Source organism: Xyrauchen texanus, chromosome 26 (assembly GCF_025860055.1).
Source record: "Xyrauchen texanus isolate HMW12.3.18 chromosome 26, RBS_HiC_50CHRs, whole genome shotgun sequence".
In the NCBI taxonomy this organism is placed as follows: Eukaryota; Metazoa; Chordata; class Actinopteri; order Cypriniformes; family Catostomidae; genus Xyrauchen; species Xyrauchen texanus.
In genome coordinates this window covers 11,826,183-11,848,108 of record NC_068301.1, presented here as the reverse complement: position 1 = coordinate 11,848,108, position 21,926 = coordinate 11,826,183, and the positions used below count along the sequence as shown (strand labels likewise).

Sequence of the window (21,926 nt, the reverse complement as noted above, 5' to 3'; positions counted from 1 at the left end):
TACAGCACCAACCATCAGACATTGGATACTTCACTGGACACTGCCTGAATCTTGGACTTCACAAAATGGACTCCACTGGAATTTAATCTGCTACAAGCTTACAGTTGAACTGCAGTGCACCTTAGTAACCTCTGCCTGCATCACCTTGGTAAAATGATGGACTGCACTCTTAAAATGGAATACGTAGATAATAAATTAACTGCAGCCTTCATCAGCCAAATAAATCTGTTTGCACTTGCACAGTTAATTAAGAATGTCAATTCTAAGACTTTAGTCATTATTTTAAAAGTTAATTTGAAATCTTTTTGTTTAAACATTGGCCTCTAACACTTACTTGACTCATTTTAAATATTGATTTGTACTACACATATATAACTAATTTTGGCATTATATTTATGCTGTTTAGCCAGGGGAACTGGCCACCACAGTGAGTCTGGTTACCCCCAAGTTTGTTTTTGTTAACCAGCATCTTATGAGATTTAGTGTTCCTTGTCACAGTCTACATACGCTTCAACAGGGGTCTAAATATAAATATTTATTTTCTATTATTTATTTTAAGGCACAATTTACAATCATGTCTTTTTTTTTTCTTTTCTTCTTTAAGCCACACTATTATGACTCTAAGGCATTAGGCCTACTATATTACAGATTTTTCTGTTAAATCACAATTTTCATTAAAGCTGCTTTGAAATTATGTGTGTTATGAAAAGCACTACACAAATAAAAATGACTTGACTTGATATAATGGTTCGTGAGTCTCCGCGAGTGATTACACAGAAAACATGCGGGAAAATAGCAGAAAATGTGTAAAGAGCAAGTAGGCTAAAACACTGAAAACCTCATCACTGAGTATTTTACAGACATAACTAAGTAAACAAAGCAGAATATGCAGCTCTGCTCATGGATATCTGCAATACTTTCTGCTATATGCCTCATATGAAACTCTGAATTTCTTTAAATGATTTGAAGACACTAAACTTGCAAACTTTTTCCAATGAATATTTTGCCCTCAAATGCGCTCATTGCAACAATGCGGAACCTTGTGGACATGATTCTGTTTCCAGATGGACTGATGAAAATTTCTGTGTCCGTAGTCTCTCGGAAGTTCAATCAAATCAGCCAATCATATTTGTGCTGAGTGGTTTGAGAAAGCATTCTCCAATTTTGTGTGCTATGTGCCTCATATGGTTAGTGCACAAACTGTGGGCAGTCCATTGGCGTAACGTCTGAGGCTGCATTTAGTAATATTGCATGCTGTGCACAGTTGTAACATCTGAAGTTGTTGCCTATTCTACCAACCACCAGAGGGAGCCCTCTCCCGAATACTGATCTTCACCCATTTCTTCACTGCTCATTTCCTGTTTACCACATGTATATATAGCCATGCAGTTCCATTGTTCATTGTGAAGTATTGCCAGTTTACCCTGACTTATTGAGCATTTTTTCCAGTGCTTCATTGACCATTGCCTGTTTTTCTGGATTTACTACTTTTAGGATAACCCGTTGTTTTGTTTGCCTGGTTGGATGGTCTATTTGGTTTATTGGATTTATCTGCCTGCTTTAAGACTTCTTGTCATAGCTTGTGTCTCTTTTAATAAACTTCATGCACATGGATCCTAACAACTCCATGGCCAGTTCGTTACAAAATACTTCACCAACCATGGATCCAGCGGAAGTCTCACAGCTCCAGGCTGCATTTGCACTCCAGTGCAAGGCTTTAAAGGGTTATCAAGACCAGCTGAACAACCTACAAGCCGGCAACTAATGTTTGACGCATTACATTCACTCAATACCAGCTCCCCATGCTAAACCGGTAAGCTTTGCTCTTCCTGACAAGTTTGATGGTTCTGCTGAGAAATGCAAGAGTTTTTTACGACAGTGTAAAGTCTATTTCTCTAACCAACCTGAATCATTTTATCAAGACGCCAAGAAATGTACCTTTTTATGATGTCTCTGCTTACCAGCAAAGCACTTGATTGGGCCGCCACTGTTTGGGACGAAGGTCCTCAAATCCAGACCTCGTTTGACTACTTCGTTCAACAGATCCACAAGGTCTTCGAGTATCCAGCGGATGGTCAAGATATCTCCTTTCAGCTGCTTCATTTACGCCAGGGCCATTGATCTGCAGCAGACATCAAACTGTTTTCCACGAGGGCTTCACCAAGAACTCGAGGTGGTACTTGCATGTAAGGATGAGGGTTCTACTCAGCCATAGTAATTCATTCTGACAATCAAGATGAATTACCTGCTTCGTAATGCCCCACGACCCCAGTTTCACTCCACTTCTATGTCTACATTCTCAGTACAGGCACTGGCATCCACCGAATCATCGGAACCTATGCAAGATGTTTCCGCCCATGTTTCTATGGAGGAACGCCAACATCGATGTAACAAAATACTTTGCTATTACTGTGGTGAACCAGGTCATCTCAATGCTGCATGTCTGCTCAAGAAATCAAGTTCCCATGAATCAAACCTGAAAGTGCCACAAACCTTGTATCACCTATCCTTAAAAATTTTTTGTTGCCTGTAGAGATCTCAATTGGTGATCTTATAAAAAACAGCTTTAGTAGATTCTGGGGCTGCTGTGAATCTCATAAATCAAGAGATCGTGCAAGAACTCACCATTAAATATACCCACCATTCAAAACATTCCAACAATTAATATCACCACAGTTGACAATGCTCCCATTGGTACTGGCATAACCCAACAGACTGTTCTCATAACCATCATGATTTGACTATTTCATGTGGAGAACATTTCACTATATGTCATAAACTCACCCAATCACGCTCTTATCCTGTGTCATCCTTGGCTTGCCATCCATAGACCTTCTATATCCTGGAACCAGGGTGAACTCACACAATGGTCAAGTTTCTGTCATGAACATCGTCTCCATGCCTTGTCTAACCACCAGCATTGAAAGCCCTGAATTCCAAACAGTAACCATGTTTCCCGACGAGTATGCCAAATTCAATGAAGTTTTTAGTAAAGTCAAAGCTACTCCAGTTCCTCCTCAATGGCCATGGGACTGCGCCATTAAACTACAGCTCCACCGAGATGCACGGCTTATCCATTGTCATGCCCCGAGACCCTTGCTATGGAAACTTGCATCGAGGAAGCCTTTGCCTCCGGAAACATCCATCTCTCCAGCAGCTGCAGGTTTTTTTTCTTCATGGAGAAAAAGGATGAATGTCTTTCAGAGACCTACTGAATCGGTGTGTGGTGGCCTACACTGATGACATCCTCATCTACTCCCAAAACAAGGAACAACATATACAGCATGTCAGGACAGTCCTATTATGTCTCCAGGAACACCAGCTATTTGTTAAAGCAGAAAAATGTGAGTTTCATATCTCCCATACCAAATTCCTAGGTTACATTATCAGCCACCAAGGTGTAGAAATGGATGTCTCTAAAATCACAGCAGTTACCGAATGGACTCGACCTATCACAATCAAAGAACTACAGCAGTTTCTGGGCTTTGCCAATTTCTACCGCCGCTTCATCAGAAACTACAGTATCATTGTAGCACCACTCACATCATTGCTCAAGGGAAAACCCAACAAGTTGACATGGAACAATACCGCATACCAAGCCTTCATCTCCCTCAAGTCAATCTTCATGACCGCTCCTATACTGAAACACCCCGACACCAATCTTCCTTTCTTTGTTGAAGTAGACGGCTTTGTGGGATTGGAGCAGTCCTGTCACAACATCATGGAACCCCAGGCAAGCTTTACCCTTGTGCCTTTTTCTCCAGAAAGTTCAATTCTGCTGAATGAAACTATGATGCGGGGAACTAAACTATGATGCGGGGAACAAGGAATTACTTTCCATGAAGGCAGCACTCGAAGAGTGGCGTCACTGGTCCGAGGGGGTAGTCCGCCTGATTCAAGTTATCACTGATCACAAGAACCTTGAATACATCAAGGCAGCCAAGAGACTGAATCCACATCAAGCCAGATGGTCATTGTTCTTCACCAGGTTCAATTTTAACATCACTTACCACCCTGGCAGCAAGAATGGCAAAGCAGATGCACTTTCAAGCAGGCATGATCCACTCCACATCCAACCTCATCCTGGATCAATCCTACCACCATCTATAATCATTGCACCGATTAGTTTGGATATCATGGAAGAAATACAATGAGCACAACAGCACGAACCATCACCACCTGACCGCCCCCAACCAAGCACTTTGTACCACAAGCTTTACGTCTGAGAACTAACCAAATGGGTCCACACTTCATTGAGCTCAGGACACCCTGGCATCCAACGAACAATCACTCTGGTACGTTATTCATCTGTAATGAATGGTTACAGGTGGTCTTCTGTAATTCGTGATGTTACTAACTATGTGAAGTCTTGTCAAGTGAGTGCACAACCCCCAGGGAACTGACCACGGGATTACTCCAACCACTTCCAATACCCCAACAACAATGGTACCACCTGTCCATCAATTTCATCACCGACATGCCAAACTCCAACAGATATACCACCATACTGGTAATTATCGACTGATTTTCAAAATCATGCAGACTTGTCCCTCTCAAGGGGTTAACCACAGCTATGGAAACTGCTAATGCTATAATCCACCAAGTATTCAGAGTCTATGGATTTCCAGAAGACATAGTATCCAATCGTGGTTCACGTCCCGAGTTTGGCAGGCATTCTGTAAGCAACTGGACATCAATACGAGTCTCACCTCAGGCTATCACACCTAAGCCAACAGACAGGTGGAACGTTTAAACCAGGAGATTGGCAGATATCCTTAGAGCTACTGTAGCCTTGAACAGGAGAAGTGGAGCGACCTCTTGCCCTGGGCCGAATACGCACAGAATTTCTTCACTCATACCTCTATGGAGCTAACCCCCTTCCAATGTGTGCTGGGCTATCAAACCCTGATGTTCCCTTGGTCAGGAGAACCATCTACAATTCCAGTGGTGGACGATTGGATTAGGTAGAGCGAGAGGGTGCTTGCCGATCAGAGCTTCCTGCTAACTACCACATCTCTCCTTCATTCCATGTGTCCTTTCTGAAACTGATCCACCAGGCGTCTTGCCTTGGAATCCTGAACCACCGCCTCCATTGGAGGTTGATGAAGCACCAGCATATATTATCAATACTTGATGGACTGAGAAGGCTATGGACCAGAGGAGAGCTTGTGGGTAGCTGCCAAGTGTATACTGGACCCATCCCTGATCCAAGGGTTCCACTAAGCCCATAATTGTCATCCAGCACCACGACCAAGGGGACGTCCCAGCAGAAGAACATCAGGAGGAGTTCTGGGGGGTTTCTGTAACATCTGAGGTTGTTACCCATCCTACCAACCACCAGAGGGTGTCCTCTCCTGGCTCTTCACTGCTCATTTCCTGTTTACCACATGTTTCTATAGCCATGCAGTTCCATTGTTCATTGCAAAGAATTGCCAGTTTACCCTGACTTGCCGAACATTTTTCCATTGCCATTTAAATTATTATTATTTTTTTTTATTCATGTTATGACCATATGCCTGTTTTTCTGGATTTACTGCTTTTTGGATTACCCTTTTTTGTTTTCCTGGTTGGGACTGTCTATTTGGTTTATTGGATTTATCTGCCTGCTTTCCGACTACGTCCCTCTGACTGCTGTTTTGGATTGTTTGCTTGTGTCTCTTTTAATAAATGTCCTGCACATGGATCCTAACATCGTCTCCATGGCTAGTTTGTTACAACAGTAAATACTGCGATATGGTAAGTATAGGATGCTGTATTGAACACAGTTTGAGATTCTAATAGAACCTGCGCAGATCCATAAATAACATTATGTAAAGCTCACACCCTAACCCAGAGTTATTTGTCATGTTCACCCAAACATCCCTCACCCAACCTCCAAGTCCCTATCTCGTAAATAAAGAGGCTTCAAATGCAAGACTGCATTTAAATAGAAGGTTCCAGCATCAGTTCCACTCCCTCTCCCAAACCTCTCAACCAATTGTTCCTCTTCCTCCCTTCACTAATCTTGCTGACTCCTTAAATAGCTCTCAGGTGTTCCTGTTTTGGACATAGGCTCACAAGAGAGGGACACAGAGAGGAAATGTTTGTGTGTGTGTGTGTGTGTGTGTGTGTGTGTGTGTGTGTGTGTGTGTGTGTTTCATAAAACAATCTGGGACCGATGATTAATGTGGACATTGCCCCCTCTCTCTCATGCCTCACCCATTTTTTCCTTCCATTTATATGCCTGTTATTCTTGGGCTTATATAGTTGAAATGCAGTTTCTCACACAAACATAAACCCACAAATACTCATATCCTCAGCAGTGTTTTTACAGCATGGATTCTCAATCTGTCCAATTAAACATAAACTGAGAGAGAAAACCATGAGGTCTAGTTTGTAAATGAAAGCGGATGATGCTGTATATATTTTTGCCTGTGCACTCTGTGAAAGTGCACACATGAGAACATTTGACTATGTGTAGGACATGATACATTTTGAATGAAAGAGATACATGCACAAATCACACATTCAGATAGTACACAAACTTAAGTGCTCAACTTTAAGGCCGTGTGAGAGAGTTCTAGGCCAGTTTTTACAAAAAGCGCTTAAACTTAAGTCTTAAACTTTCGGACTAGCAATTGGTCTCGACAATTTATTTTTTAAAGTAAATGTTTAATTAATTATATATATTTTGGACACATTAAAAAGTTGCATTGCTATACAAAAATGTATAACATTTTTGTTCTGGGGCTAGTGAAAATATTGGCAGGACAAGTACAAATGTCAACTACAAGAAATATAATCTAAAGTCTTTGATGTCGAACCCTGAACACATACACACACACAGCTCTAGTTTCATATAAGAGCTATTTTGTGTTGATATTGGATTGGATAAGTGGGTCTTTTAGGCTGTTGTCATATTTTTGGGCCAGAGGTTTTCACCTGTGAGTGAGAAGATGGACAGAAAGATAGAGAGATGTTTCCTCTGGGACATGTTGCCCAAATTGTTCCTGTAACATCCATGACTTTACAGCAGACCACCACTTAGGGATTTTTATTCTCTTAACCCCTTATCTTTTCTTTTTCTCTCTCTCACTCTCTCTTTCCCTAGCCATTTCAGTCTTTCATTTTTAAATGTTATTTCTCTCTGAACATTCCTCCTCTTATGTCTCTCTGGGTCTGACCCCTCCCCACAGACACAATGTTATAAATGAGAGCACAACTTTACTTTTGCTTATGTGAGCAGAACAAGGCTCGGTAAAGTCGTTCAGCTCTAAATGTCTGTCTCCACTCAATGTGAATAGTTTTCGTAAATGCCAGCATTTAATAATGTATTCTTCGTTGGGATTCAGGGACGAGGCTCATGAGCTGTCCTTTGTGGAACAATTACAAGGCAGTGTTGGTGTATTCATTTATGACGCTTGGATTCTATTAATCTGTTTTGACACAATAGCAGTGCAAAACAATTCAACAACATTGACTACAAAAACAAATATCCAGGTAGGAATTTAGTTATGTAAGAAATCACATCAAAGTAACAATATGATGACATGAAGAGTTGTTGAAGCTTTCTATCTGAGACATGTCATGCAAGGTCATATGTGCTAGAAAGTTTATAAAAAATAAATTGATTCAAGATCATTTAAATAAGGATGATAAATAAAAGCTTGACCAAAAAAATAAGCATTAAAGGGATAGATGAAAAAATTCTGTCATCATTTACTAACCCTCATGTTGTTCTGAACTTGTTGTGGAATGTAAAAGGGGATATTAGGCAGAATGTTAGCCTCAGTCACCATTCACTTTCATTATGTGAAAAAAATATGCTATATATTTCTAAATGAAAACAGTCTTATATAATGGAGGCATTCTGGCAGTTTGATTTTTGGTGAGGACAATAGATATTGATACCTGTGTCACCTTAGGTCTTTTTCATGTCCCTTGGAACAACAAAGAACATGGTGTCAGAAGACCAAAAGGATGCCATAAACTGCCCAGAAGCATTTTAGATATTTAGACATAAACCTAATGAAGGTTTTGAATGAAATAACAAATTGCTTAATAAATCCTATTTAGGTGTTAAACATACAATGTGTGCTGGAATTAATTTCAGTTTATTCTTCTTCATTTTGAATTATTTGTTGCCTACCCGAGTTGTTTTTTGGGAAGACCAGACCGAAGACAATATTACAGCAGTCTTGTCTAATCAGCATTGGTTTGTCAATTCAGTTGCTTGTGCTCAGATGGCTTGACGAAACAGTAAAACTCTAGTTCCACTTGAATGTTTTCAAATCTCAAAGAGTACAAAAGTGTACAGAGTACAAAACTGGAGTACACAGGTTATGATTCAAGACATATCCTTATAGGGTTAGTAGACCCAAAAATGAAAATTCTGTAGCCGTTTACTCACATTCACTTTGGAACACAAGAAAGTACGACAGCATGTTTTGGACAGCATCAATTTAGGTTGGTTGTGAAGCTCAAAGAGTTTTTCTTTTATAGTGTCTCAAAGCTACAATCATTTTTACACTTTGGGGGGAAATCAGCCTATAAATGGCTTATTTGTAGTTGTCTCCAAATTATGCTGAAAAAAAAGAGAAAGTATTTAACATCTTTGTTTGTCATCTTTGAACCTGATTTTTCCCTTTGCCTCTTGCTGTAAGAATCTGTGCCAACATGGCTTTTGGGAAAATATCACACTTAAACTCTGACTGGAACATCTGTTTAACAAATAAGAATAACAGGACAGAGGCCATAATCAACATTAGTAGGCTAATATTTTGACATGTCTGTGTGTTTAAAACAGACAGCAACTTCATCCTGGCCAATGCACAAGTGTCCAAAGGCTTCCCAATCGTGTACTGCTCAGATGGCTTCTGCGAGCTCACAGGATTTGTACGCACCGAGGTCATGCAGCAGAGCTGCGCATGCAAGTTTCTGTATGGGCCGGAGACCAGCGAGCATATCATTCTTCACGTGGACTCTGCTCTTGAGGAACGGAGCGAGCTCAAGGAGGAGATAATGTTCTACAAAAAGAGTGGTGAGAGGAAAATTATTTTGTTGGTGACAGCATTGCAAAACTCTGCATTACTAAAAAGTTAAACTTTAGAGATTATTTTAAAGAGCCCATGAAATCAGGTGTGGCTTTTTGGAGTTTTGTGGCTTTTAGTCCATGGCTGTTAGATTTATCATCATCTTTACGCTAGTATACTAATAAAAGTAAAATAAACCTATAGCAGATACAGTATATGCAATTTATATTTGCAGTCTTTTCCTGGAAAACAGAAACAAATCTTCCTCCCCTCCAAAATTGTGTTCCATATAAAATCCATATGGGACACTGTTTGCTTGTTGTGGAATACTGCAGCTAAATGATGGTAAGAAAAACGGTTCATTGAGCTTTTAAAGCATAAAAGTCTTGAGCTTAATTATGGGGAAAAAAACGCTTGACAAAATATGTTGTCTTTCTGCATACAGCTTCATTCTGTTGGTTCTTCCTGGTGGTTGCATTAAAGCGTTTTTTATTTCTAGTGTATAATGGGCCGTCTCATATCATAGTACTGCCACTGTACTTTTTTAAGGGTTTTTTAACCTCCCATGTTAGACTATCCATGAAGATTTTAACCCAATTCTTACTGTGTTTTAACTCCTTGCTATACCTCCCCCATTCTCTCTCATTCAGCACCTTTCTCGTGCTCATTCTCCTCTCACCCTTTGTTCTATATTGAATAGAAAATCTCCAGTGCACTTGTTCTAGAGATCGTTATTATTTCACTCCCTTTTTCTTCTCTATAATGGTGAGGCTTTTACGTGCGGAAATGAGAGATTTGACAAAGACTTCACCAGCTGAAAGCAATCACACGGAATTCCCCCAGAGGCCTCGAGTTTCGGCTACTAGAAACACATGCACACACACACACACAACTGAGCACACATAATGCCCTGTCACACACATACACTCACACCGCTCAATACCCACACAGACAAACAATCATTCACACAAATGTACCTACTCTGCATAACAATTGTATATCATACATGATGTGGCTCTTTCTTGCTTTCCTGATCTGTTTTTAATGCCAGGTTTTAACATAGTTTAAAAATGCTGAAAATGTTTTTGTCAGGCAACTTAGAAATGTTCTTCTGTTGGTAACAGAAAATGTATTGGTTTTATTCATGTCAAAAATATAATTTAAGCTTATAGTTCACCCAAGGGTGGAAAATTACATTTTATTTATTCACCTTCATGTTGTTCCAAAAGCTGTATGCTATTATTATTTTCTTTGGTTCACAAAAAGAGATTTTTTTAAGAAAACGCATGCAACTCTTTTTCATACAAGCCAGTTTATAGGCCACATACACACTACAAAGTTTCGGGAGTTGCAACCATATTTAAATCCCTACAATTTCTTTTCATGTGTGTACGGAATACAGGACTGCATATGCAATGATGCATGATGCAATTGCAATGACTGACAAGTAATTACTATAGCAACGCTGCAGCATCTTGTGGATGTAAACAAGAAACAAGAATGCCACCACTTTAATTCTTTTTGTGCTCCCTGTTTTTGAGCAAAGAGACTAATTACCAGAGATGCATTATCATTTGTCAATTTTTAGTTAGCTGCTGTATACAGAATCTCTGTGTTTTGTTTACGCATGTCTTAGCAGCTGCTGTTAAACTCTCTCTGGACTACAATGTATGGGTTACCCTGAGACCGCAGGGCTGATGACAGAAATTAAAGATGAGAGAGACAGACTGGAATATATGAATGAATGAAGACACATACCTCTGCTTGTGTGATTTACACCAATAGAAGATGGACACATCTCACACGTGCCATCAATCATGTCATTAACAACTAATTGTTCAGTTTGGTTTTGTACACACTACGTGGAATTTCTGAAAATGCAGGTTAATTTGGTTGTAAAATGTGGTTGTCGCTCCCGTATTATGAACTATGTGTGTACAGGACAGGAAAAAGCACTAAAAGGTGAACTGACAACCAAATTTAGCTGCAGTGTGTATGTGCCCATTGTGACCACGGCTGTCCAAATAGGACAAAAAACACCATAAAAGCACAATAACAGTAGTCTATATGACTTGTGTGCTGTATTCTATAACATCTGAAGCCATACGAACAGACTGAAATTTAGGTTGCTATTTACAGATAATCTTCTGGTATACTGCATTTCTGAAATCTCATTTTCCATACTGCATATTTGAACTGGTGCATTGTGTTTTGTTATGACACATGCCAGTGGTGATTTGTCAATGTCATCAAATTTAGTGCAACCCATCAAGGTGCTATATTTTAAGCTGAAAGTAATCATGATTAAGATTTCAAAGCTTCAACAGAAGGGCAAGAATTTCAGTGAATAACGGCTTATTTGCTGTTCCTCACACAAAGCTATCAGAAGACTTGGAATATATTGCCCAAACCATATGGACAACTTTCAGTTAGTAACTTGATAGCCATGGTCACTATGAATTATTGTTGTGTGGAAAAGAGTAAATTATGGAAGTATATTAATGACAAATGTCTTTGAAACAAAAAGCATGATGAATTGCACTAAGTGAAAAATAAAAGCATTGTATTAGCAGTGCTTGCTGTTTGGGGAATGCAATTTCATATGGTTGTATATTTAAGCTATGAATTATCAATCAGCACAAAATGTAATCATTAAAAATGTAATAAGAAATATTCACCTTCCAAAGGTTATATCCATAATATTCCATTTATTTTCATCATTATTATTCGACAGGTAATATTCTGTCAATTATATTTCGCTTAGCAAATTTTCAGCGGTAAAAATTCGGTTGGAAATTCAACAGTGGTAAAGCATAGTAGCAGCAAGGAAAGATTGTCCAATTTTGTGTGAAACATTTTCAACTGAAATATTCATAGCTTAAATATCCAAACATATGAAATTGCATCCACCAAAATGCAAGCACTGTTAATGCAATGTGTTTTATTTTTTATTAAGTGCAATTCGGCATTCTTTTTTCTTTTTTAAAGACATTTGTCATTAAAATACTTCCACAGAAAATTAGGAATTATAAATTTTTGTGTTCCACAAAAAAAAAAAAAAATAAATAAATAAAAAAATTGAGATTGGAACAGCATGTAGGTGAGTAAATAATGACAGAATTGAAATCTCTGTGTGACTTAAAAATGAATGAATCAACCTGACTACATCAGGTTACACCAACTAAATTTATATTTAGTTCAGATCAGATAGCAATAGCTTCTCATGGTAACAATTGCATATTTTTATCTATTACAACATACTGTATATACTGCCCCACAAAGTTCTAGTACTGTACATCATCAGCACTGTGTGTATTCATGTATAGGCTTGTGCGTGTCTTTATGTAGAATTGTAATGTTCTTCTCTCAATTCTCCTGCAGGTAGTGTGTTCTGGTGTCTGCTGGATATTGTGCCTATAAAGAATGAGAAAGGAGATGTGGTCCTCTTCCTTGCCTCTTTTAAAGACATCACCGACACTAAAGCCAAATCTATCCTTGAGGAAAAGAAAGAAGGTTAGCACATGATGAATGTATTTTTCTGTGTGTGCACAATTTTCTGGATGGCAAGAAATGTATGATTTTTCTCTCTGCAATTTTCAAATGTTCCTGTTTTTGTGCTCGTTAAGGGAAGGTGAGATGAAAAATATCTGTTTATAGTTCGACTAGTAACCCAGATCAGATTTGGCCTCCAGCTCCAATGAAAACCGTGCAGAGCAGGGAATCCCATTGCAACAGTGTTTCCTCACCTCCACTCTCTCTTTATCCCTCTCTCTCTCCTTTTCTTTTCCTTTTACATTTTGTCTTTTGTTCCCCCCTCCCGTATCTCTCTATCTCTCTGATGCCATCTATGACCTATGCTGCTAATAAATTGGGAGTACATTTATTAATCTCTATAATAAGTGTTAGGCCGCTGGACTCCCTGCTGACTGCCGCCTTTTATGGATGAGTTTCTGTTTCTCCTTTCCTCTGGCCCTGGAGGCTGAAGTGATCTCTATCCCTCTCTAATAACCAGCAATCCTCCACCCCCTTCACCTGTGTCCCTCTGCCTCTCTCTCTCTCTTTCTTTCTGTCTCTCACTCCATCCCTCCTTTTCCTACTTCTGCTTTGGTTTCCCTTGGTACCTTGTTCACTAGTGCTGCAGTGAGTGGCATTTCCCCCTGTTGCCCTCGGCGATCGAGACTGGCAGCCTAGCTCTCTTCTTGGTTCCTAAGCTGGCTGATTTAAAAATGCCACACACACACACACACACACACACACACACACACACACACACACACACACACACACACACACACGCACACACACACACACACACACACGTTGGTCTACCTATCATTATGAGGACTTTCCATAGACATAATGACTTTTATACTGTACAAACTATAGATTCTATCCTCTAAACCTAACACAACCCCTAAACCTAATCATCACAGAAAACATTCTGCATTTTTACATTTTCAATAAAACATTGTTTAGTATGATTTTTAAGCGATTTGAATTATGGGGACACTAGAAATGTCCTCATAAATCACATTTATAGCATAATACCCTTGTAATTACTAATTTGTAACTTACAAAATTGTCCTCAGTAAATCACAAAACACACACACACACACACACACACACACACACACACACACACACACACACACACACACACACACACACACACACACACACACACACACACACACACACACACACACACACACACACACACACACAGACATATGGTCAATATCCACAGAGACTCCACACATTTGGTCCTTGTTTTATCACTGTGTAAGCATTTCACTATAATTCTCTTGTTGGCACTTTTTCATAGTATTATTTTTTATTTTTTTTGCTAATTGCTAAGGACTTATTGTCATAACACAGTTGGAGCACATTCTTGTATGTTGATTTTGGAAAGAAAACATCTGCCAAAAAGATTTATGTAAAATGTAAATATAAACACAACTCTTTCCAAAGGCATTGGGTTATTTGTCCAGTACACTTTCAAGCACTCAGTAGAAGTTGAATGTTTAGTTTTTGGATTTGTCTCTTATTGGTGGATTGGTTTGCATGTATAGCAGTGATTTCAAGACTAAATTAGATGCAGATTTCATGGGGACATATATATCGTCACCTTTCTAAAATAATGTCCTATGTCATTTTTTTAGGTTTTTCAGAAAACACAAAAAACTGAACCAAATATCATGAGGAGATGTTTTAGGCAAAAAAATAAAAAGATTTTGACAAAAAATGACTTAGGACATTATTTTAGGAAGGTGACGATATTAGCTTCGAGGCCATCTATAAGCTAGTGCAGTTGTTCCCAAACTGGGTGCCGCCAGAACCGGCTAGGGGTGCCACAATGTCTCTGCTCAGTTTAATATTTTATTAGCCAACTGTTAAAACTACCGGCAGTACCGATTAATGACTCAATTCCGTACCGTGCACAGTTTGACTACAGCCGACTGCTTTCAAATGCCCACAACCGCTAATGTATTATGAGAGTGTAAACAGATGGGACACAAATCTGCACCATCTTGATGGGATATTCATGTAAAACAGCCATTAATGTATTACACGATTCAGACAGGACAAAAATGGTATATCTCAAAATACTGGATCTGTGTGATGTGTTAAAGCAGCCTAATAGACCTGCTGCAGCTGTTACAAGCCTATTATTAATATTAATAAAACAACAATTTTGGAAAGAAAAAGAGAAAAGCACTCACTGTACTTGGCTGGATAACTTTAGTAGCTGTAAACCCAATACATTTCAATAACAGGTCTTCTTTTCAGTCAAACTCTAACTGTATCAAATCTGTATTAATAGTGTATATAATAATCACACAGTAAAGATTATGTCAATAATTTCAGTAGTTCATTTTAGTTAGTTACTAATTACTTTTTAATCTTATATATCACAATGTTTTTAATGTTTAACTGCTGCTTTTACTGAAATACTTTAAGCATGTTTAATCTGTTCTCTATTTTATTACTCTGTTTTATTACTAGCTCTTGAATTATAACTTTAAAAACTTGAAGCAATGTTTAAGAGAAATACTTGAAGTCTACAAAATTGCAATGAAATTTGTTCATATTTACATCAATATTAAACTTCTTAAATAAAGGAGTGTTTTCAATCGCATATTTGTTTATTTATTTTTGGGGTGCAGTGGGGGAAAAATACACCATAAAGGGGTGCAGTAGTTTAAAACAGTTTGAGAACCAAAACAAACTTTTTTTTAGATATACACATTCAACACAGTCTTTCTGTTCTTGGAAATATTGATGATTGATCTCATTCGCAGGGCCCCTCCCTCTCCCTAAACAGTGTTGGTTTGATTACTTCTAAAAATGTAATCTGGTACTAATAACAAAATACGCAACTAAAATAATCAGTACCAATATATTTAAGATTACACTTTTAAGTCATCTAATCAAACTATTTTAGAATTACTTATGTGCACGTTATAATGAAAATTCAAATTTTTAGTGTATAGAACATTTAAAAGATGTAAACAATAACAAAGGAATTAGAATGCTAGCAGCATTTTTATAACCCAGGACTGTCAAAGCAAAATGAGTCTAGCTAAAACAGAACAAATAAGATATGTGCAAAAACTGAAAATAAATAATGAGGTTGTAACAGTCTAAGGAAGGGCAAGGAGGAGGCGGGATCCGGCTGACTCCTCCATCGTCCGACTCAGGCTGGGGAAACCCCTGGCATGACACGCTTCCCTCCCCTATCTTCCTAGAGGAGTGGCGTTGCCCTTCTGGTCGTGCCTGCCGGCAGGTCTTTCCCGCCTTTGTGGAGCCCTGAGAGAGATGATAGGTGGGAGAGGGGAAGAGCAAGGCAGAGTGACAGAGGGAGAGAGAGAAAAACTTGCTTGCTGGTTCCCGGACACGCTGTCGCCCAGTCCTCAACCGCTCCTCTGCCCTCTGGTAGATGACAGCTTGGTCCTCCCCCCGGTAGATGGCAGCAAGTCCTCTAGCCCCTGGCAGACGGAACGGCTCTCGGCGGCCAGCAGCGACCCCTCCGTCCCCAGGCAGATGGCCGCGTCTGCTCCAACAGCAGATGGCCACGGCTGCTCCACCGGCAGATGGCAGTAGCGAGGACTCCGCAACAGCGCATCCCGCCTCCCTCCTGGGTTTCAGCACCACTGTAACAGTCTAAGGACGGCAAGGAGGAGGCGGGAACCGGCTGAACAGTAAACATAAAATTTTATGCATAAATTAACTTAAACAATAAATTTAAACATAAACAGACACATGCAACGCGGCCGCGTCAGATTCATTACCGAATCCTTTAAATAAGACAAACATTAAAACATTTACCTGAAGTTATGTATCCCAAAATGTATTTATAAAATGAGATAAGTTGTGTGCTGCTACATATCCTTCAGGTATTAGTACTGCACATATCCAGCCATCTCGCCTCGCTGCTGCGGTTCATGTGTCCTTTTTGTGGTTGCTTTTTCAGAAATCTAAACATTTTAATTTCTATTAGTTCCAGGCATCCAGGGACCATCCAGCTACCAAACAACATGGTCCAAATTGTTTAAATGACATTTTATGGAAATCGTGTTAACGTTAGTAACAATGAAGTCACTATGACTGAAGCTCCTCCCACTGTTGTTTTAAATGAGGTTGACAACTAGATGGAAATTTTCAAGAAACAAAGACACCACTTCCTTAAAATGATGAATAAATGCAATCCTTTCATTTCATTGTCATTTTTAATAAAAATGTATATGACTAATGTTTAATGAAAGGAGCCTCTTAAAGTGAAGATTGATAGATAATGCAATCATTTTGTAATTATGTAATCCGTTAAAAGTAAATGTAATCAGATTATACACATCTACAAATTATATGTATCTAATTACAAGCACTATAGATTTGTAATCTGATTACATAATACAGATTACATATAGTCCATTACTACTCAACACTGTCCCTTAATTATAAATACCACTTGCCTGTGAGCTGTGACTTGCAATAGCAAGTAGCAAATCATAGCTTGTTTAGTTTTTTCTAGCTAAGATGTAAACTAAAGACTTGGCTATTTAAAAAAAAAAAAGGACTAGCCCATTGATAAGCCCCACCCTAACTTCCTGTCTCAATAAGAAATATTTCAACACAGGAAACACAACTCTGCTGGTCAAACCATCTCCAGTCTAGGAAGTCTTTAATGACCAAATCATATTAAATTACTACACTAGTTAACAGTCACTTGATCAATTGAAACTGGTGTGTTCATGGTTGGAATGAAAACATTGTGCCAACAGAGCCCTTGAGACTAAAAGCCACGAGTGTAAGCAGGTCACCAGCAGAAACTAAGTTATTCTTGTTTCACATCAGCTTTTGTGTAACAGCAGTATGGAGGTCAGTAAAAGGAAAACAGGCCACTTTGAATAAAACCACACTCAATAATAGTGACAAAATCATTCGCACTATGTGCTTGCAAACACTGATGCAGACTTATTTATCACAAAGCAGCAAATATCACTCCCTACATTATATACAGTATTTTCCTTCATTGGCAGAAAAATTCCTCTGTGTGGACTTAAATGTTTCTGGAGCAAATACAAGCTGTTTATGGATGATGGTTTAAATGTTTCTTTCCTGTATGTTACATGACCACATGTTAGAGAAAAATTGCCCACATTATTTACGGTTTCCCACTAATACCAACTTATATCAAAATAGGCAAAAGGTTTCTTTGTTGTCCAGGTGTAAACAGCTAAAATTATCAAAATGTAGCAAACTCAAATAAACACTGATTTAATAACTGATTTAATTATAAATACTGGCTTAATTATTGCTATTCTTACAAGTTAATAAAAAAGTTAGCAATAAACACACATACAATTCCTAGTCCACTTTGCTATTTAGCCAAATAAGTATGTTTACTCAGATTTATAAGTATTCTTTAAGTAAGGTGAAATAATACGATTTTTGTCATTCAAAATTTAAAACATTTAAAAAGTATGATATATAAACACCTGAGTGCCGTAATACATTCCATAGGAATTCCATAGTGTTCTTTGGTATGGGTGTATTGGGCATTAATGCAATTTGTTTTTGTGTGGACTGTTTTTATTTCTTGAAGGATTGTGTCCCACAATGCCATTGACTTTTATAACAACCCTTCCACAGGGTGCCGTCATGAGCCGGTCAAGGGTGGGTCTCCATTTGGCTCCAATCGGCTGCGATCTAGCACAGTTCTGTACCACATTTCAGGACACCTGCATAACCGTCAAAAACAGAGTAAAATTAAACTTAACAAGGTGAGACCATACAAATACTGAGGATATAAAACAATCCAGCCACCCGTTGTTCCACCCGTTGTCATAATCTTTCTTCCTCTGTCTATCATGGTAACAGAATGTGTTTGGTGATCCACCGGCGCTCCCTGAATATAAAGTTGCTGATGCAAAGAAATCAAGGTTCATTCTTCTCCACTTCAGTACCTTCAAAGCAGGTTGGGATTGGCTGATCCTTCTGGCTACGTTCTATGTCGCCGTGACGGTGCCATACAACGTTTGTTTCATTGGTGATCACGACTTTACACGTAGCACCACCGTCACTGATATTGCTGTCGAGATTCTGTTCATCATAGGTAATGGAATGGAATTTTGATCTTTGATATTATATTTTGTTTTATACCATGGTCCTTGGGTCAATAATATAAAACATTGTATGTTTTTCCTAACCCTCCTTTTAAGTGATTCTTAATTTATAACATAAACTCTATATCTTTTCACATGATCATAATAAAGTCTTTAAATCAGTTTCATGCTCTTTGACATCTTCAGTTAACAAGATTTTGCCCTGTGATTAATGCGATACCATCTTTATTACCTTGCGTCATAATAATATTATATTATATAGCCTGATTATTAGTGGTGTTTGCTAAAGCAAGTATCACTTTTGTTGAACATACTTAAAGTTTGGGATTCAAACAAACTTATTTTGTTTGAATTGAAGCATTAGTGATCAGACCTACATTTCTTTTAATGGTGGACAACAAAACAGGTGAAAAATTACCATACAATTAAATTCAAGAAATTTGTGCCATATCTAGTGAATGGAATATCATAGAGACTTGGGATGGGCACTTTTGACTTGGGCCCACCACACAGAACACTATAACAAACATGTAGCAACACCCTAACAACACAGAGAACACCCTAACCGCAACCGCATTCACTGAAAACCACCCAGAACAGTTTATCAACTGCATAATAAAATATTTTGCACAGATCACGGTTGTCAAATTAAAAAATGTTTGGGTATTTTGCAAATATCAAGAACCTGTTTTGCATTTATAATCCCAGACAACACTTGTCCTTTAGCACTTGTCTGTTTGTAAGATATTAATGAGAAGATGTTTGTTATTCCTGTGTTGGTCATATGTGAAACCTATGCAAAATATTATTGTTTTATTGATTTTAGTTGAGTGTAATACAATGAATGACCTACAATTCACACACTCTTTGTCTATCTCTTTATCTTTGTTCTTTAAATGCTGTTCCATGAACGTTAATTTGTCTTTGTGACTCTGATAATACCTTTGTTTGAAACTCTAGGTGTTCAGATATGGTGGCAGGCCATTCATTTTTCATTGTTCATCACTGATAACAGTCTCTTGGTATATAGCTGGCTAAAAAGCACAGTGCTGTAATAAAAGTCTCAATGGACAAATTATTTTTCAGGGAGATTATGCTGATGGTGTGTTTTTGGAATGAAGACGCTGACTCTTCTCTGTCTGTCACTTTCACCAGACATAGTGTTCAGTTTCCGCACCACGTACGTGAGTAAGTCGGGACAGGTGATCTTTGATGCACGGCAGATCTGCATCCATTACCTGACTACCTGGTTCATCATCGATCTGGTTGCCGCTCTGCCCTTTGATCTCCTTTACGCTTTCAAAATCAGCGTGGTGAGTAATGCATTTATTTAAACATTTTTAAACTTATGCACATAAATCCCTGCAGGAATACATTTTCACAGCTTTGAAATACATTTTCAATGTATTATACTTATATCTCCAATGAATAAACAACTTGGAGGTGGTTTGCTGGTCTTTGATATTAAGCTGGACTCCCATCCTGGACTGGTGTTTAGCTAGTTGACCATCCTGACCAGCTGACTAATACCCCATCTAAAACCATCAAAACAGACCAGCTTGGGACCTGGGTAGCTCAACGAGTATTTAGTGGTTAGTGGTTCTCGCTCTCAATGAGGCACGTGGTAAGTTGTGCGTGGATTGCGGAGAATAGTATGAGCCTCCAGTGCTGTGAGTCTTCTCGGTCTCATGCATGATGAGCCACGTGAGTCTCAGCAACTGAGACTTGTCCTCCACCACCCAGATTGAGGTGAGTAACCGCGCCACCAAGAGGACCTACTAAGTAGTGGGAATTGGGCATTTCAGAATTGGGGAGAAAAAGGGATTAAAAAACAAAAACAGACCAGCTTGACCATCTTGGCCAGGCTGGGAGACCAGCTCACCACATTAGACTGGTCTGCACCTGCTGATCTTCTAGAATACATTCACAAAATTAAATAGATTATACTTTCAGCTACCAAAGAATGTAGTAGCACTCTCAGTTTGGTTAAAAACAGTCTAGCAAGTTTAAATTCATTCCACTGAATTCTAAAGATATTCCCCTTAATCAGCGTATAAAGAAAGAGTCTGCAGATTCCTCCTGTACCTCCAAATCAGTCACGACTAGGCTTGGGATTTCCAGGTATTCTTTTTTTAGCCCCTCCAGCACTTTGTATTTAGCTCAATGATTTATCTTGTGCTTTCTTAAGTCTAAAACAAATTGTTGAGTAGCGACACCCTGCTGAGCTGAAGCTAGGTGACCCTGCGTGGGTAGACTGTGAAGTCCTTTTGATGACATCATGGATGTAGAACTTTTAATGAGTGATCCTGGGTTCAGGTACAAACAAAGATGTATAACAGGCACGGAAATTGGCTGACACTGCCTCTGCCAACTCCTCTACAAAAGCAAAGGGTCACAGAGCTCCCTGGTTTAATTCAGAGAAAAAGACTGTCAGCTTTTCTGGCCAATCCAGGCTGGCGGAATCGATCAGGGCCAATTGGACACACGCACGCACACACACACACACACACACACACACACACACACGCGCACGCACCCACGCACGCACACACACAAACACACACACGCATAATAAATGGGATCGATGCACGCATTCACGCACATACACAAACACACACACACACACACACACACACACTTACAGTGATGACACTTGCAGTAATAAACCCTGCATCCCTCTGTATGGCAAAACTTTTTCTTGATTCTTGAAATCCACTGAGGCTTATTAAGATGGGGACAGTGAGAGACATGCAGAGAGAAACACAGTGCACTCTACTATAGTGTTGCTGTAATACGGACCTTGTTGTATCTAAGGTGTTCCCATACAGAACATCTTCTCCAATTACCAGTGGTGGATCAAGTACACTAAGTTGAGTAAAAGTACAGATACCCTGATGAAATATTACTCCAGTAAAATTAAATTATTCCTTTTAAATTTTCACTTGAGTAAAAGTACAAAAATACTTTGCTTTCAAATGTACTTAAGTATCAAAATTAAAAAGAAATGGTCGAATAAATGGATAGTTACCCCAAATAATCTCTCATTATTTACTCACCATCACCCATCCCAGATGTGTATGACTTTCTTTCTTCTGCAGAACACAAACAAAGATTTTTTGAAGAATATTTCAGCTCTGTAGGTCCATAAAATACAAGTGAATGGTGGCCAGAAATGTGAGGCTCCAAGAGCACATTAAGGCAGCATAAAAGTAATCCATATGACTTCAGTGGTTAAATCAATTTCTTCAGAAGAGATATAATAAGTATAAGTGAGAAACAGATCAATATT

The 21,926-nt window shown here is 38.8% G+C and overlaps 1 protein-coding gene across 1 annotated transcript in view; it reads left to right on the top strand.

Moving 5' to 3' along the window:
- LOC127619477 (potassium voltage-gated channel subfamily H member 8-like) overlaps positions 1-21,926 on the top strand; it is a 76,682-nt gene that overhangs the window by 9,356 nt on the left and 45,400 nt on the right. Inside the window, exons 2-6 of the mRNA XM_052092323.1 lie at positions 8,786-9,019; positions 12,393-12,524; positions 18,165-18,295; positions 18,393-18,627; positions 19,793-19,950. Coding sequence (XP_051948283.1) covers positions 8,786-9,019; positions 12,393-12,524; positions 18,165-18,295; positions 18,393-18,627; positions 19,793-19,950 — 890 coding nt within the window. The remainder of the gene's footprint in view (positions 1-8,785; positions 9,020-12,392; positions 12,525-18,164; positions 18,296-18,392; positions 18,628-19,792; positions 19,951-21,926) is intronic.